The 19057-nt window shown below is 49.6% G+C and overlaps 1 protein-coding gene across 1 annotated transcript in view; it reads right to left on the bottom strand.

Annotated features, from left to right (window-relative positions):
- Window positions 1–19057, bottom strand: part of LOC132206156 (myosin-IIIa-like) — a 156660-nt gene that overhangs the window by 40752 nt on the left and 96851 nt on the right. The window contains exons 4-5 of the mRNA XM_059638947.1: window positions 11335–11439; window positions 10721–10820 (exon numbers count right to left, since the gene is read on the bottom strand). Coding sequence (XP_059494930.1) covers window positions 10721–10820; window positions 11335–11439 — 205 coding nt within the window. The remainder of the gene's footprint in view (window positions 1–10720; window positions 10821–11334; window positions 11440–19057) is intronic.

The raw sequence follows: 19057 nt of genomic DNA, 5'->3' as shown, positions 1-19057 counted from the left end.
CATCACTCTTCTTGTTATCGGAAACCATAGTTACACTGAGGTCAACCAATGGTATATGCTCCTGAAGCACAATCCTGTAAACATAGCGGGGAATAGTCCAAGTGTCAGCTCATTACTGATTCATTGCAGAGAATGACACATACAATAGCAGTCAATCACTTCACTGTTACAATACCAGTGATGAAGCAACCAGTTTGTGAAGTGCTTTCAGTTTCAGCCATAATAATGACATAAGCAATTTGTTATGTGAACTGCTTTGGGAGATTGTCAAGGGGACACTTACATTTGTTCAGTATTTGCAAAGAAAGCATTAAACGCATTGAAGATCACTGTTCTGATCTCATGACGAGTAACAGAATAACAGAACATGACAAATAATTAATTGCACCTCCTTGCCTTTTTGACATAGCCGTAAATGCTTCGTTTTTAATTCTACCTTCTCTAAGCTACCAGAAGTTTAGAGAAATGGTAACATATATTATTCCTGGAAAATACATCAAGTGGAGGTCCATTAAAAATGATTTTATCCATCAGACAAATCAGTATATTAATAATTAGATGAATGTTCAATCCAGTTGTTTCCGATTTGTATCTCCCACTTATTATCAACAAATTGGTCTCTTTAAAAATTGAGCAAAACAGTTCATCTAATAATACGATGCTTCATTAAATTTATGTTTTAAAAAGATATTAATAGAGATGCTTTAATATACTCCAGTACATAATATGCTTGCTTTTAAACTTGCTGTTAATTAAGACCAGGAAGAAGTCACTGATCAATGTTATTCTCATCATAAAAATCATCAGGGCCATATCAAGAAAGAGCTTTAATTGTTGAAGGAGTAAATGACTGAGGAGGAGGGGTAAAAATCCAGAATGCTCGATGTTAATATAAAGGACAAATCATTCAGAATCAGGAAAAATAATTTTCTTTTTTGTTAGCGAGTTTTGAGAAGATTTGGAGCTCAGGTTGAGGTTTTGGATGTGAGTTTGCTCGCTGAGCTGGAAGGTTCGTTTTCAAACGTTTCGTCACCTTTTTTTTATTTGATAAAATATACTTTATTCAGAGAATGTACAAAAAACAAAACATTTATACACCTACCCTACCCAGTCATGCAAGCCGCTCTGGGTTACCCAGGGGGTATGTACACCAACTAAAGGAAAAAAAACGAACAAAGAAGAAAAAAAAACAAAGCAAAGAAAATACCCCGGCAGTCGTCACCCTGCACAGTCCCCGTTGGCCCCCTGACCAGTTGGGGAAGGCGCCAGCTGGGCCCAGTTACCAGATAGGGCCCTTTTTTGCTATTCTTGATGAGCGGTTTCATACGGTGGCCTTTCCCCACCGCACCTTGGCGGCGGCTGCCCCAAGCTTTAGCGCGTCCCTCAGCACGTAGTCCTGGACCTTGGAGAGCGCCAGTCTGCAACACTCGGTCGGGGTCAGTTCTTTCAGCTGGCAGACCAGCAAGTTGCAAGCAGACCAAAGAGCGTCTTTCACCGCATTGATGGTCCTCCAGGCGCAGTTGATGTTGGTCTTGTTGTGTGTTCTGGGAAACTGCCCGTACAGCACGGAGTCCCGCGTCACGGAGCTGCTCGGGACGAACCTCGACAAATACCACTGCATCCCCCTCCAGACCTCCTGCACATAGGCACACTCCAGAAGGAGGTGATCGACAGTCTCGTCCCCCACGCAGCCACCTCGAGGGCAGCGTGCGGTGGTGCAGAGATTCCGGGCATGCATAAAGGATCTCACTGGCAGACCCCCACTCACCGCCAGTCAAGCAATGTCCTTGTGCTTGTTTGAAAGTTCTGGCAATGAGGCATTCTGCCAAACGACTTTGGCAGTCTGCGTGGGGAACCACACGACGGGATCCACCCTCTCCTTTTCCCGAAGGGTCTTGAGGATACTACGTGCTGACCACTGCCTGACGGCCTTGTGGTCAAAAGTGTTTCCTTTCAAAAATTTATCCACGAAGGACAGCTGGTACGGGACGGTCCAACTACTCGGAGCGTTCCACGGCAATGAGGCCAGGCCCATCCTTCGCAACACCGGGACAGGTAGAACCTGAAAGTAGTGACACTTGGTGTGTGCGTACTGAGGATCTATGCACAGCTTGATGCAGTCGCACACAAAGGTAGCCATCAGGGCAAGGGTGGCCTTCGGTACGCCCTTGCCCCCATTTTCCAGGTCTTTGTACATGGTGTCCCTGCGGACACAGTCCATCCTCGACCCCCAAATGTAGTGGAAGATGGCCCGGGTGACCGCAGCAGCGCAGGTCCAGGGAATGGGCCAGGCCTGCGCCACATACAACAGTACCGAAAGCCCCTCACACCTGACAACCAGGTTCTTACCCACGATGGAGAGGGACCGGAGCGTCCACCTGCCCACCTTCTGCTTCAGTTTGGCGATACACTCCTCCCAAGTCTTAGTGCACGCCCCAGCTCCACCAAACCAAACACCCAACACCTTCAGGTAGTCTGTCCTGATCGTGAAGGGGATGAAGGAGCGGTCGTTCCAGTTCCAGAAGAACATGACCTCGCTCTTACCCCTGTTGACTTTGGCACCCGAGGCCGCTGATGTCCAACAGCCTACTCACCGACTGACGATTGGTGCAGAAGATGGCAACGTCGTTCATGTACAGGGAGGTCTTGACCTGAAGGCCTCCGCTGCCTGGGATAGTCGCACCCTTCAGGCTCACGTCCTTCCTGATGTATGAGGTGAAGGGCTCCACACAGCAAAACGAACAAGGCAGGAGAGAGCGGGCAGCCCTGCCTGACTCGCGATCTGACGGGAAAACTGTCCGATTCCCACCCATTGATCGAGACTGCGCTAACGATGTTGGTGTAGAGCAGCTGGATCCAATTGCGGATGCCCCCCTGAACCCCAATTTGGAGAGGATGTCCCTCATGTAAGCATGAGAGACCCTGTCGAAGGCCTTCTCCTGGTCCAGGCTGACGAGGCAGGTGTCCACCTGCCTGTCCTGTACGTAGACGATCGTATCCCTGGTGAGCGCGAGGCTCTCAGCGATCTTCCTGCCCGGCACAGCACAGGTTTGGTCAGGGTGAATCACCGACTCCAGGACAGACCTGACCTGGTTGGCTATGAACTTGGCCAGGATTTTGTAGTCCACGTTCAAAAGTGAAATGGGACGCCAATGCTCAATTTCTTCCCTCTCCCCCTTCCTCTTGTAAATGAGGGTGATGATGCCCTTCCCCATGGACTTGCATATTTCCCCTGCCCGAAGTGCACTAGCGTACACCTTCCAGCAGGTCCTGGCCGACCAGGTCCCACAGAGCGGAATACAGCTTGACCGGTAAGCCGACGCTCCCGGGAGTCTTATTCCTCTCCAAGGACTTGAGGGCTCTGGTCAGCTCGGCCAGGGATATCGGCCGGTCCAGCCACTTCCTCGTGCCGTTGTCTAAGACCTCCGTGATCGACGACAGGAACGACTCGAAGGCCGTGCTGTCCGTGGGCTTCGTGTCGTACAGTCCGGCATAGAAGGATCTGCTGATCCTCAAAATGTCAGGCCGAGATGACGTCACCGAGCCGTCGTCCTCCTTCAGCCGGCTAAGCACAGAGGTCTCTTTGTGCACCTTCTGAAAGAAGAAACGCGAGCACGTCTCATCCTGCTCAATGGAGCGGACCCTGTACCGGAAGATTATCCTGGAGGCATCCGCGGCGAAGTGCGAGGCTTGCTGGCCCCTCACCTCGTGGAAGTCCTCCGTGACATTGACCCCCATCACCTGCGCTCGCAAAGCTTGGCACTCCTGAAGGTTACATCGTAAAAACCTCCTCCAGGGAAAAAAGGAGTGCCAAGCTTTGCAAGCGCTTCCTGGAGGTTTTGAAGGAGAAAGGAGGTGAGGGCCCCCTCTCTGTATTGACCGCTGTCCCGCTGTTTGTGATGCCAGCACAGAGGAGCCGTATGGTGACTGTACACATGTACAACCCACATGTGCCAGCAGTTGATGTCCTGACCTTCCTCGGAAGGTACGTGAAGGTGGAAGGGGACCTAACTGACATCATGGACCCCTTTAGCCTCTGGACCAGGAAGAGGCAGGTCAAGGTGACGCTGAGGATGGGCGCAGACGGGAACATCGTACATCCACCGTCCAGCTTCGCAATTGGCGGGAGCAAGGGCTACCTGACCTATGCAGGGCAACCTAAAGTCTGCCATGCCTGTGGTAGGTCAGGTCACATGGTGACCAACAGCAAAGCCACCATCTGCAGGGAGGAGGGACACCTTGCAAAGGATTGCCCATAAGAGAAAAGCTGCAACCTTTGCGGGGAAGCGAGCCACCTCTATAGGGCATGCCCGCGGCGGGGGACCACCTACACCCAGGTCGCCGGCAGGGGCAATGCGGGGCAAGCCCCTCCGGAGGAGTGGAAGGCACCAGGGCCCAGCAAGGACCCCACTAATGTGCACAAGGGCCAGGCCGTGCAGGAGGGCCCAGCCGCGCAGGATGGACCCGAGGCCAGCAAAGCGCCCCTGCAGGCTCCGCTCCCCGCCGACAACCCGGAGTCGATAGAAGCGGCGAGAGGTGACCCAGGGGAGTGGATGACGGTCCGGAATGCGAGGAGGAAGGCGTGCCGGCGGGCCCAGGCACCGCAACCATCAGGCGGGAAGAGGCAGCTACAGGGGGGCTATAAGAGATCCTCTGACGAGGGAGCTTTGGAGGAGGCCTGCCCAAAGCAGAAGCTAAAGATCTCAAGGGAAAAGGAAAGCAGCACCCCGATTCCAGGTGATGGGAGGCGTCCTGAGGCTCCCTCCGACACCCAGCCACGTGCCGCTGGGGCCCTGGAGGGCCTCCCGGAACTTCCAGGCGGGAAGGAGGAAACAGCGCGTCCCCAGCCTGACCCAGAGCCGGACTCTCCTGCCTCCGTACCCCCGACGGGGGGATGCCACCCGGAAGGCAGCACGGACGGTTTCCTGAGCCCGGAGAGCGTCCAGCAGTTAGCCCAGGCAATGGGCATGAAGGGACAGATGGAGGGGCTGGACCTTGGACTTGGGGAGGGTACTGCGGTCACTGCCCACAATGGGGGTACGAGTTGTGAGCATTAATGTGCGCAGCGTCAAGTCAACCGCAAGATGTGTGTCCACGTTGGCCTACCTGACCACCATCAAGGCAGACCTCCTGTTTCTGCAGGAGTGTGGGATACCGCACCTCAGCAGGTACGGGAAACGGTCCGGCACCTGGGCCTGTGGGCCTTCGATCTGGTTGGGGAGTAACGACTGTCGGTCCTCGGGCCTGGCTATTCTGCTGCGGGGGGCGCAACTTCACCATCTCTCAAGTTCAGGAGGTGGTGGGGAGCGCCTCCTAGTGGCTGATGTCACCTACAGGAACGCTCACCTGAGGCTGATCAACGTGTACACCCCAGCGGTACGGAGTGAGCGGTTGGCCATCCTGCAGCGGCTTCCACCTCTGCTGGCTATGTCCAGGCCGGTCATCCTAGGCGGAGACTTCAACTGCATCATTGATGCAGATGGAAGATTCGGCGTGGGGACAGCGGGTGGGGGGAGTCAACTGGACGTCACGTCCAGATTCCTGATGGGCACGGTGAAGGACGCCAAGCTGCTCGATGCCTTCAGCACCCCTGCAGACGGAGCGCAGCAGAGGTACACCTGGTCGCGGCCAGACGGGTCTATCCGCTCAAGGATAGACTTCCTGTTTGTGTCATGGGCGTTCTCGGTCAGGTCCATCGGCGTTGAGCCAGTGTTCTTCTCTGACCACTGCCTTCTGCTGGCCGACTGTCACTTACAGGACGACCAGCCGGCCGGCAAGGGAACGTGGAATCTCAACTCAACTCTGTTGACCCCAGAGAACGTCGAGGATCTTAAGAGGGAGTACGCTGGTTGGAGAACTGTGAAACCCCTCTTTGAGTCTCCGGGCGACTGGTGGGAGACAGTGAAGAAGAACATCAAGAGGTTCTTTGTCCTAAAGGGTGTTCGGAAGGTGAGAGAGAGGCGGGGAAATCTGTCGCGACTCCAGAAAAGGGTGCAGAACCTGCTCCTTCTGCAGTTGATGGGGGTCGATGTCACAGAGGACCTCCGCAAGGTGAGGGGCCAGCAAGCCTTGCTCTTCACCGTGGAGGCCTCCAGGATAATCTTCCGGTCCAGGGTCCGCTCCGTGGCGCAAGACGAGACGTGCTCGCGTTTCTTCTTTCAGAAGGTGCACAAGAAGAGCTCTGTGCTTAGCTGGCTGAAGGAGGATGACGGCTCGGTGACATCATCTCGGCCTGACATTTTGAGGATCAGCAGATCCTTCTATGCCGGACTGTATGACGCGAAGCCCACGGACAGCACGGCCTCTGAGTCGTTCCTGTCGTCAATCACGGAGGTCTTAGACAACGGCACGAGGGAGTGGCTGGACCGGCCGATATCCCTGGACGAGCTGACCATAGCCCTCAAGTCCTTGGAGACGAATAAGACTCCCGGGAGCGTCGGCTTACCAGTCAAGCTGTATTCCGCTCTGTGGGACCTGTTTGGCCAGAACCTGTTGGAGGTGTACGATAGTGCGCTTCGGGTAGGGGAAATGTGCAAGTCCATGGGGAAGGGCATCATCACCCTCATTTACAAGAGGAAGGGGGAGAGGGAAGAAATTAAGAATTGGCGTCCCATTTCACCATTGAACGTGGACGACAAAATCCTGGCCAAGGTCATAGCCAACCGGGTCAGGTCTGTCCTGGAGTCGGTGATTCACCCTGACCAAACCTGTGCTGTGCCGGGCAGGAAGATCGCTGAGAGCCTCACGCTCATCAGGGATACGATCGTCTACATGCAGGAGAGGAGGGTGGACACCTGCCTTTTCAGCCTGGACCAGGAGAAGGCCTTCGACAGGGTCTCTCATGCTTACATGAGGGACATCCTCTCCAAATTGGGGTTCGGGGAGGGCATCCGCAATTGGATCCAGCTGCTCTACACCAACATCGTTAGCGCAGTCTCGATCAACGGGTGGGAAACGGACAGTTTTCCCGTCAGATCTGGAGTCAGGCAGGGCTGCCCGCTCTCTCCTGCCTTGTTCGTTTTGCTGTGTGGAGCCCTTCGCCGCATCCATCAGGAAGGACGTGAGCCTGAAGGGCGTGACTATTCCAGGCAGTGGAGGCCTTCAGGTCAAGACCTCCCTGTACATGGACGACGTCGCCGTCTTCTGCACTGATCGTCGGTCGGTGACTAGGCTATTGGACATCTGCGTCCAGTTTGAACTGGCCTTGGTGCCAAAGTCAATCGGGGTAAGAACGAGGCCATGTTCTTCTGGAACTGGGACGACTGCTCCTTCATCCCCTTCACCGCCAGGATAGACTACCTGAAGGTGCTGGGTGTTTGCTTCGGTGGAGCTGGGGCGTGCACTAAGACTTGGGAGGAGCATATCACCAAACTGAAGCAGAAGGTGGGCAGGTAGATGCTCCGGTCCCTCTCCATCGTGGGTAAGAACCTGGTTGTCAGGTGCGAGGGGCTTTCGGTATAGTTGTATGTGGCGCAGGCCTGGCCCATTCCCTGGACCTGCGCTGCTGCGGTCACCCAGGTCATCTTCCACTTCATTTGGGGGTCAAGGATGGACTGTGTCCGCAGGGACACCACGTACAAAGTCCTGGAAAGTGGGGGAAAGGGCGTACCGAAGGCCACCCTCGCCCTGATGGCTACCTTTGTGTGCGACTGCATCAAGCTGTGCGTAGATCCTCAGTATGCAAACACCAAGTGTCACTACTTACTGAGGTTCTAACTGTCCCGGGTGTTGCGAAGGATGGGCCTGGCCTCGTTGCCGTGGAACGCTCCGAGTAGTTGGACTGTCCCGTACCATCTGTCATTCGTGGAGAAATTTTTGAAAAGAAACACCTTTGACCACAAGGCCGTCAGGCAGTGGTCAGCACGTAGTATCCTCAAGACCCTTCGGGAAAAGGAGAGGGTGGATCCCGTCGTGTGGTTCCCCACGCAGACTGCCAAAGTCGTTTGGCAGAATGCCTCATTGCCAGAACTTTCAAACAAGCACAAGGACATTGCTTGGCTGGCGGTGAGTGGGGGTCTGCCAGTGAGATCCTTTATGCATGCCCGGAATCTCTGCTCCCTTGCACGCTGCCCTCGAGCTGGCTGCGGGGGGCGGGGGGAGACGAGACTGTCGATCACCTCCTTCTGGAGTGTGCCTATGCGCAGGAGGTCTGGAGGGGGATGCAGTGGTGTTTGATGAGGTTCGTCCCGAGCAGCTTCGTGATGCGGGATTCCATGCTCTACGGGCTGTTTCCCAGGACGCACACCAAGACCAACATCAACTGCGCCTGGAGGACCATCAATGCGGTGAAAGACGCTCTTTGGTCTGCCCGCAACTTGCTGGTCTGCCAGCTGAAAGAACTGACCCCGCCCGAGTGTTGTAGACTGGCGCACTCCAAGGTCCAGGACTACGTGCTGAGGGACGCGCTAAATCTTGGGGCAGCCGCTGCCAAGGCGCGGTGGGGAAAGACCACCGTATGAAACCCCTCGTCCAGAATAAAAAAAAAGGGCCCTATCTGGTAACTGGGCCCAGCTGGCGCCTTCCCCAACTGGTCAGGGGACCAACTGGGACTGTGCCGGGTGACGACTGCCGGGGTATTTACTTTGCTTTGTTTTTTTTCTTCTTTGTTTGTTTTTTTTTCCTTTAGTTGGTGTATGTACCCCCAGGGTAACCCGGAGCGGCTTGCATGACTGGGTAGGTGTATAAATATGTTTTATTTTTTGTACATCTTATGAATAAAGTATATTTTTTCAAATTAAAAAAACGGTGACAAAATGTCTGAAAACGAACCTTTTTTTTGTTTCTATCTTTCATTTTAGCAGCCCTTGTGGGAAATCTATTAAAATGCTAGGTGTGATATCCAAAATCAGAAATAATCAGCTTGTTTAGGTGAGAGGTCACTGAGCACAACTGCTTCAGCAACAACAGCATAACACAGGCATTACATTTTTATCAAGAGCCTCTTAGCACAAACAAGACAAAATTTCCTTCTGATGAAAATGCTGCGTCCGCCCCAGAGGCACTGGCTATGTAATGTGCCTCAGTGAAACAGCCACCTTCCCTGTATTAGCTCAGAGAGTACAGCACACTTGAGCTGGGTCTAAAATAACAGCCAGGTTCAAAGCTCACTTCACCTAAGTACAGCGGTCTAACTGAAGTTTATGAAACATTCACTAAATTTGACCTTTCCCTGCATGAAATAAAGTTGAGATCTGATGTTGTCTATCGTTTAAGTGTAAGTACAACCATCTACTGTTTCATCAGCGGAACTGGCAGGAATCTTTAATGATAATCCGTATGTCAATATACACATAATTTACTTCAAAAGCCTGAAGGAAGTTGAATGCCATCCAGACCAGCAGTATGAAGACTAGTCAATTTTAAATTTGTGGATTCTTCTGCATTCTGCAGGTGTGCTTTGAGCCATTCTGGTCACTAATCAGTTACTGGGGGCTCCCGTCACTTTAAAGGAGGGAAGCCTGTGTCCAAAAGCTGCCTGCCTCTTGGAAAGCCATCAGCTATTGTTGCCATGATGACCGACCATGGGATCCCTAATTAGGAGTCCACCTCTATCCCCTTTACCAGCAGCAAGACCAGAGGAAGGTCAGAGTGGAGGTCACCTGGCAAGTTTCACCGTGTAGCAAGTAGCCTGCTAAACTCTGATAAAATACAATGTTCATAGAAAAGCCAGTTGAGTCCCGCCTACCCTATGCCCACTTTCCCTCATGGACCCCCCTAGCTCCCAGCCTGTCCTACACAGCTGGTTGAAGTCCAGCTGCCCACTCTTTTTCCAGCCTAAATCTGCCAGGGAACAGCTGTCTGGCAAGTAATGACACAAGGATCATTCACCAACATTCAGGGCTTTCTGAAGGATCTTGTAACAGGGTCCCTTTGAACCTACAAGAACATTGTGTCTTCTGGCTGTGACTGTGTCTCTTGCTGAGCAGATCCTGTGGGGAATTGTAACAGCTCTCCCGGCCAAGTTAAATTGGCCATCAACCTCTACGCCAAATCTCCACATTGAAAGAATGATCTGCTGGTGGTCAAGCTTCTCACTTGTCTAAAATGGGAGTGTGCAGGATCAGCATGGGATAGTGGTGGCTCAGGGATAATGGTAGTTTGTATCAGCCCAACAGAGTTCGAATCACTTCTTCTATATTGAAGTCGCCCCCATTCCTAACCACGTAAATCTGCCAATTAAGATTTGGACATGATGAAGGGTCTAGGCCCGAAACGTCAGCTTTTGTGCTCCTGAGATGCTGCTTGGCCTGCTGTGTTCATCCAGCTCCACACTTTATTATCTAAGATTTGGACATATTGTCTTTCCACTAAAGGTTGTTTGCATGCTCTGATGTGATTTCCTGGCTGCATGTTTTCTTAACTATATATATATATGGTAACTTCATAATTATGTCATCTGTATTCGTTATGATTTCTGAAACTAATGTAAGCATTTTAGATGTTAGAAAAGTAGAAGTAGTTTGTCCTGATGTGACAACTTGTTATTTGTTTATAAAACCTGCCAGGTTCCTGCACTTCACATTAACCTTCCTCTCATCCTCCACACAGACAGCTGCAAACACCCTGGGAACAAGTGAATACTGACAAATAAACTTGCTGCTTGGAATGAATCCTTATAGCTTCTGGCTCTGTGCCTCTTGTCCTGAGTTCTCAATGTAACTTTGGAAAACTGCTGAGAGGTACAACTGGATCTTTCTGCTGAATGCAATTTGCTACATACCAAAATCCACAAGTTTGATGCCTCCCTCTGTTGTTAATAGGATGTTGTTGCCCTTGATGTCTCGATGAATTGTTTTGTTGTTGTGCAAATGTTTCAAGCCCTAAGGAAGATGCAATGGTGATGGTTATATTATTCTTGAACCAAGAAAAACCTAATGAACTTAATGAACTGAGCTATTTTTAATTGTAGCATGCCACCTCTTATGTCATTCACATTGAGTCATAGATTAATAGAGGTGTACAGCACGGCAACTTCGGCCCAACTCATCCATGCCAAGCAGATATTCTAACCTAATCTAATCCCATTTACCAGCATTGGCACACATAACTCTAAACCCTTCCTATTCATATACCCATACAGATGCCTTTTAAATGTTGTAATTGTATTAGCCTCCACCACTTCCTCTGGCAGCTCATTCCATACACTCACCACCCTCTGCATGAAAAAGTTGCCTTTTAGATTCCTTTTATATCTCTCCCCTCTGATCTTAAACCTGTGCCTTCTAGTTTGGACTGTGACTATCATATGTGACAATAATTGGGCTGAAAATCTTGTGAAACACTTTAGTTTGAACTGACAGAATCTAAAGGCTAAAACAGAAATATAAATCTTACCATGAGGGCTTCATGCAGGATGTAGGCAATAATCAGTTCGCTCATTCTCTCACCCCGTTTTAACAACCCTTTGGCCAGATCGGTCACAGATCCTCCATTGCACAACTGAAAAAACAAAAAATGATTGGTCGTGACAATATTAACTTCAGCTTGCTTTATATGGTGCCTTAAATAGGGAATAACCTACAAAAGTCCTTCACAAACGGACAAGAGATATGGAAGCTGAACCAAAGAAATTAGGGTGGCATCGTGGCACAGTGGTTAGCACTGTTGCCTCACAGCACCAGGGACCCAGGTTCAAATCCAGCCTCAGGTGACTGTTTGTGTGGAGTTTGCACATTCTGCGTTGGTTTCCTCCCATAGTCCAAAGATGTGCATGGTAGGTAGATTGGCTGTGCTAAGTGGCCCATAGTGCTCAGGGAGGGGCAGGTTATAGGAGGTTGGGTCTAGGTGGGATGCTCTGAGGTTCAGTGTGGACTTGTTGGGCTGAAGAGTCTGTTTTCACACTGTAGGGATTCTATACCTGTAAGTAATATTCAGAAAACTAATGACAGATTATTAATGATGGCTTAAATGTATATAACCCTTTTACTGCAATAAAACTTTCCAAAGTGCTTCAAAGCAAATAAAATTCAATACCCAGCTTCATAAGGAGTTAGACTTAACAACTTAAGGCAGTTGATGCCAAGGTTAGGCAATGACGAAATATGGGGATAGAGAGTCTATAAGGTTTAGGGAGGGAATTCCAGAGCTTAAGACCCAGGAAGGTAAAGGTGCAACTGCCAATGTTGCAGAGACAGAAGCCAAGAGCCTTAGAGAAGTCAGTATATGCAATAGGGGTGAAAACCAGATATGTTGGATAGTTGTTGGGCTGGTGAACTTCATAGATGGACGGAGGATTGAAACCATGAGAGGATTTGAAACAAGGATGGGATTCTTTTCAAAAGGAGTATATCAATGAATGAAAAGGTAAAAAGGCGGCTTAGTTGGCTGAAGGCACAGTTAACAATGGTGGAATGAAAGAAAATGAGAAAAATAAAATCTTATATTTATAACACACCAGATGCCTCAATGTTCTTTGTAGCCAATTAAATACTTCTGAACGTGCAGCCATTGTTTTGATGTAGGAAATACAGCAGCTAACTTGCACACAGCAAACCCTCAGAACATTAGTGTGATAATGACCAGATGATCTGCCTTTGTAGCAAAAACAGAAGGTGCTAGAAAAACGCAGCAGGTCTGGAGGTCTCCATGGAGAGAGAAACCAAATTACCATTTTAATTCCAATGACCATTCTTCGACTCTGCCATTTTGTTTCACATTTCCAGCATTCGCAGCTCTTCGGTTTATATTAGTTAGTTTTTGCGATTGTGATTAAGGGTTAAATAATCTCCATGATATCACTTTCCTACACTTCAGTGAGATGGGCCACAGGACCTTTTACACCCAGAAGACATGTTGTTCAATGACAGCGCATCCAGCAGCCCAGCACACCCTGTGTACAATGCTGGAGTGTCAGCTTAGGGTAGGACGGTCATCAGTGCAAAACATTTGAATGGCAGCGTGGTGTTTTAGGGTGATACTGGGTAATTGGAACAGGTTCTGGTGAGTTTTCTCACTATATCTTATCAAACTTGCCTGTGGCACCCCCCACCCCGACCCCGTGGCATGCCTCCCAGCTGATTCTCACCTTATTCCATCACATGTTACTGCTGGCATATCCTGCAATGGAGCAGTATCTCAGCATCTCTAAATGGCAGTTGGAGTAAACAAGGTTTGGAAGGGAAGCAGAGGCAAGTATTCAAGTGGGGACAAGCTCAGTGAAGTGAGGAAACTCAAGGCACAGGGGGCAAATGTGGCACAGCTTTGGAGGCCATAGTAGGCTATGGGAAGTATGGGCTATTGGCAGGAACCACCACTGTTGGTCTGCACAGGTGTAAGGTACAGGACTCAGATGAAAATAAATCAAATGTAAGCTCAGGAGAAAGCTGAAGGAGAAAAGCTGGAGGCAAATTTAAACATGGTGGGTCTCCACATAGAAGGTTCGGTGGAAATGGTCTGTCAGGGTAGTGTGAGGTGAAAGTGGCCATGGAGATCTTGTAGAGTTGTGCCTGTCAACTAATGGAGCCTGGTGCTGACATTGTCCTAGCGGTCAGTAGATACTAACTGCAACTGTAAAATGTTTGGGACAATGTCCAGGCTGTGTGGAGTCAGTGTCAGTTTGACAGGCAAAAGAACAGGAAGTGTACAGTAGGACATTGAAAAGTCAAAAACATGAAGCATGCACTTGCAAACTGTAGCTACATATAATTCACAATCATTTGCAATAGGCAGAGTGAATGTACTTAGGATTCAAATGCTGGTCAAAGGTGATTTACACCATGCCATTGGTCCAAATTGAATATCAATCTCTGATGATTCAGATGTTAGTGGCAAATACTGACAAAGAGGTGAATGCAGGCCAAAGGCGAGCTGTGACCTATAAACTTATAAGGTGCTGTGGGAGGCAGAAACAATTGCTTCACCATATGCCATGTAAGAATTACATTAGATTGTACTGAATGTCCAGATAGATTTCATTATTGATGTCGGTCTGGGTGGGTAATGGGTCAGAATGTAGCACTCTTGACGTAAGATAAAGTCACCATAGCCTTACCATCGCACAGGGCTGTTCTCTCTCAGACAGAGACAAACGGCAGTGGTTTAACCTGAGGTTCACCATGCCTCAGGCAAGGGGAGAGGTTGCAAAGGCGGAACCTCCATGGTAACCTCAAACTGGCACAGGAATTGAATCCACACTGACGGCATCACTCTGCATTATGAAGAAGCTGTCCACTCAACTGATCTAACCAACATCTGGCGTAACGTGCTGGCCGCTAATCCGGTGATGCACCTTTACCAAATAGGTACTCATGCTGAGGCTGAAGCTAAATGAACAATAGGGACATGGCCCACATTATTAGAATACTGGAGGTATCACTGTGTGGAGGAGAGATTGCAGACTTCATCTGCAGCTAACGACACCACTGACTGTTCACAGAGCTAAGAACCTACATTGTGCCTTATGTTCCCAACACAGCTCTTTGCCAGGACAAATGAAGCACATAGCCAACAATGGGAGGCTGGTTACTGTCGCTGTTCTCCTGAGAAGGTGAAGGTGGATTCAGGAGGACCAGGCCCACAGCAAGCTTAGGAATTGCAGCGGGCCATCACTGTCATCCAGCTCAGTCAGAGTTCACAGACACTGGGCCCCTCAGGAGGCATCATGTCCACAAAATTCCCACGCATTTTGGCCCGAGCTCCATTTTCTGGTGATGAGCAAGGTGCAGTTTTAGCTCTGTGTGTCCTGGGACATCAAAACAGCACTGTGCCAGATGTGAGAGCAGGACCTACGGGCTTCAGGAATGGAGAAGGGACCTCCTGTGGCTGTGAAAGTGAATGTCCATGTGGCTGACTCCTTCTAGAGAGGGATGGTTGACCTGATCGGGATGTCTCGGTGGTGCATCAAGGAATGCATCAAGACAATAACCGATGCCATCTGTGCAAGATCACTCTAGCTCATTTAGTGCCCTCATGAAGATGCCAGTGCTGCAGCCCAGGCACCCCAAGGTATAGCTGGCAGCTATACTGCACACACACGTGGCATGGAGAGAGCTGGATAAAAATACTATGAGAATAACTGATAGAAAGGGGTTACATTCCATGAATGTGCAGCTGATCTGTGATCTACAACTTTCAGGAGGTGTGTGCTCACTACGCAGCCAGCTGCCATGACTCCTTCATCCTGGAGTACACTCAGGTACCTGCTGTGTTTGAGGGTCCAAGTGCCTTCCAATGCTGGTTATTGGGGACAAGGTTAATCACTACGAGCATGGCTCATGACACCATTATACAATCCCCTACATGATGTGGAGAGGCAGATATAATGACTGACCCCACCCAAGCCCCACTAATGGTTTGACCAAGACTGCAGTAGGGCAAACAATGCGTCTGTGAGGTATAGTTCTGTTGTTTCGAGCAGAATGAGGAAGCCCTCTGGTAGAGTTTGGACATAGATTGCTGCATCATCCTCACACCCTGTCTTCTGCACTGTTGGAGGAGGGAACAATGCAATACACTGGAATGGAGGAAATAGGAGCAGTCTTCTCAGGAGGAAGATGAGGATAATGGGGAACAAGAAGCTCTCTTTGTAAATGGCAGAACTCAGGTGCATTGAGCACCACAAGCCAGACAGGGTCTAAAAGATGCCGGGTTCCAGTGAGTGAGAGCTGGGTGCAGCAGATCACCATAGATTGTTGAATAATCATGAGTCATCATGTTGGCATTTTTGGGGGTGAACTTCAGCCTCTGTTTGTTTTGTTTGTGTTTGCTCTTGCCCAATAGCTTACCTGTATGCGATGTTCCCCCACTGAGCAATGACAGGATGCAAGCCTACAGAGGGCATTGGGTACAGAGGAGTGATTTTGTCCAGAGTGTGTTTAGATCGCATGTATGAGGGAAGGTAAAATGCGTGACCCAATAGGCTGTTATCCTTAAGTAGTTCGAGGGTCATTAGGGTCAATATAATAAGGGCAGTTGTACTTTTAAAGAGCAGAGAAATAAAATTGCTGTTGAAAAACTTGAATGCTTGAAAAACAAACTTGGAAAACAAAACTCCAATTTTTGCCATGATTGGGTATCTCCATACCACCAAAGTTCTGCGAGATGTCACAAATCCAAGTTCCACCCCTGAACACAGCATTTCTAGTTTTCAAAATAATAAAGTGTGAAGCTGGATGAACACAGCACGCCAAGCAGCATCTCAGGAGCGCAAAAGCTGACGTTTCGGGCCTAGACCCTTCATCAGAGAGGGGGATGAGGAGAGGGTTCTGGAATAAATAGGGAGAGAGGGGGAGGCGGACTGAAGATGGAGAAAAAAGAAAATAGGTGGAGAGGAGAGTATAGTTGGGGAGGTAGGGAGGGGAGAGGTCAGTCCAGGGAAGACGGACAGGTCAAGGAGGTGGGATGAGGTTGGTAGGTAGGAAATGGAGGTACGGCTTGAGGTGGGAGGAGGGGATGGGTGAGAGGAAGAACAGGTTAGGGAGGCAGAGACAGGCTGGGCTGGTTTTGGGGTGCAGTGGGGGGAGGGGATGAGCTGGGTTGGTTGTGTGATGCAGTGGGGAGAGGGGACGAACTGGGCTGGTTTTGGGATGCGGTGGGAGAAGGGGAGATTTTGAAGCTGATGAAGTCCACATTGATACCATTGGGCTGCAGGGTTCCCAAGCGGAATGTGAGTTGCTGTTCCTGCAACCTTCGGGTGGCATCATTGTCGCACTGCAGGAGGCCCATGATGGACATGTCATCTAAAGAATGGGAGGTGGAGTTAAAATGGTTCAAGACTGGGAGGTGCAGTTGTTTATTGCGAACCGAGCGGAGGTGTTCTGCAAAGCGGTCCCCAAGCCTCCGCTTGGTTTTCCCAATGTAGAGGAAGCCACACCGGGTACAATGGATACAGTAGACCACATTGGCAGATGTGCAGGTGAACCTCTTCTTAATATGGAAAGTCATCTTGGGGCCTGGGATGGGGGTGAGAGAGGAGGTGTGGGGGCAAGTGTAGCACTTCCTGTGGTAGCAGGGGAAGGTGCCGGGTGTGGTGGAGTTGGAGGGGAGTGTGGAGCGAACAAGGGAGTCACAGAGAGGGCAGTCTCTCCAGAACGCAGACAAGGGTGGGGATGGAAAAATGTCTTGGGTGGTGGGGTCGAATTGTAGATGGCGGAAGTGTCGGAGGATGATGCGTTGTATCCGGAGGGTGGTGGGGTGGTGTGTGAGAACGAGGGGGATCCTCTTGGGGCGATTGTGGCGGGGGCGGGGTGTGAGGGATGTGTTGCGGGAAATGCGGGAGACTGGGTCAAGGGTGTTCTCACCCACTACGGGGGAAAAGCTGCGGTCCTTGAAGAACTTGGACATCTGGGATGTGCGAGAGTGAAATGCCTCATCCTGGGAGCAGATGCGGTGGAGGCGGAGGAATTGGGAATAGGGGATGGAATTTTTGCAGGAGGGTGGATGGGAGGAGGTGTATTCTAGGTAGCTGTGGGAGTCAGTGGACTTGAAATGGACATCAGTTTCTAGCTGGTTACCTGAGATGGAGACTAAGAGGCCCAGGAAGGTGAGGGATGTATTGCAGATGGCCCAGGTGAGCTTGAGTTTGAGGTGGAAGGTGTTGGTGAAGTGGATGAACCGTTTGAGCTCCTCTGGGGAGCAAGACACGGCACCAATACAGTCATCAATGTAACGGAGGAAGAGGTGGGGTTTGGGGTCTGTGTAGGTGCGGAAGACGGACTGTTCCACGTAACCTCCAAAGAGACAGGCATAGCTGGGGCCCATGCGGGTACCCATGGCCACCCCCTTTGTCTGTAGGAAGTGGGAGGAATCAAAAGAGAAGTTGTTGAGGGTGAGGACAAGTTCGGCTAGGTGGTTGAGGGTGTCGGTGGAGGGGGACTGGTCGGGCCTGTGGGACAGAAAGAAGCGGAGGGCCTTGAGGCCATCTGCATGAGGAATACAGTTGTATAGGGACTGGATGTGAAAATGAGGTGTTGTGGGCGAGGGAATTGGAAGTTCTGGAGGAGGTAAGGGCGTGGGTGGTATCACGGACATACGTAGGGAGTTCCTGGACCAAAGGCGAGAAAATGGATTCTAGATAGATTTTCTGTTCTGTGGAAGGGTCTAGTATTTAGATGAGAGGAGAGAAGGCATGGAACTAAACTTGTGGAATACAACAAACTACATGGAAATTATATTGTGCAGAACGAACGAAGAATTTGCAGACAGATATAAATAGGTTGACTGAGCAAAAATTGGCAAATGGAGTAAATTTGGAAAAATGTGAAGTTCTTCACTTCAGCAGGATGAATAAAAAGGCAGATTATCACTTAAACAGTGAATAATAGCAGGATTCCAAGGTGCAGAGGGATTTAGGTATTCTGATAAATAAGCCTCAAAAAAATCATGTTCAGGTATTGCAGGAAATCAAGAAGGCTAATATGATACTATACTTGATTACAAGAGGAATTGAGCATAAATATTATGCTTCAATTTTGCAGGACTTTGGTGAGACAACATCTTAAATACTGAAGAGATAGTAAGAACTGTTGATGCTGGAATCTGAGATAACAGTGCAGAGTTGGAGGAACACAGCAGGCCAGGCAGCATCAGAGGAGCAGGAAAGCTGAAATTTTAGGTTGGGACCCTTCTTCAGAAAAAAAAATTCTGAAGAACGGTTCTGACCCAAAACATCAGCTTTCCTGTTCCTCTGATGCTGCCTGGCCTGCTGTGTTCCTCCAACTCTACACTGTGTTATGTTAAATACTGAATGCAGTTTTTGGACTTCATATTTAAGGAAGGATATAAGTACATTATAGGCCGTTCGGAAGAGGTCTCCTACCTCGATTATTATCTGGAATGAATGGGTTGTGTTATGAGGATAGTTTGGACGCTCTGGGAGTGGTTTCATTGGGATGCTTTCACTAAATTGGTTACTGATATATGCTGTTAACACAAAGGTCTGTCTGAATTACTTAGACAGGTTCTATTTTCAACCAGTTCTTAACTGACCTGCTCTTTTACTGGAATTCATGAAAATAAACCTTGTTTAAAGTGGGAAAATGTGTTGAAATTGCACATATCAGTTTCATTTCAACTACAAACTCGATTAGGTCAATATAAGTTTGCACAACATACACAATCT

Source organism: Stegostoma tigrinum, chromosome 2 (genome assembly GCF_030684315.1).
Source record: "Stegostoma tigrinum isolate sSteTig4 chromosome 2, sSteTig4.hap1, whole genome shotgun sequence".
NCBI classification, from domain to species: Eukaryota; Metazoa; Chordata; class Chondrichthyes; order Orectolobiformes; family Stegostomatidae; genus Stegostoma; species Stegostoma tigrinum.
The sequence above is the reverse complement of the archived record's forward strand: the minus strand, read 5'-3'. Positions and strand labels throughout refer to the sequence as shown.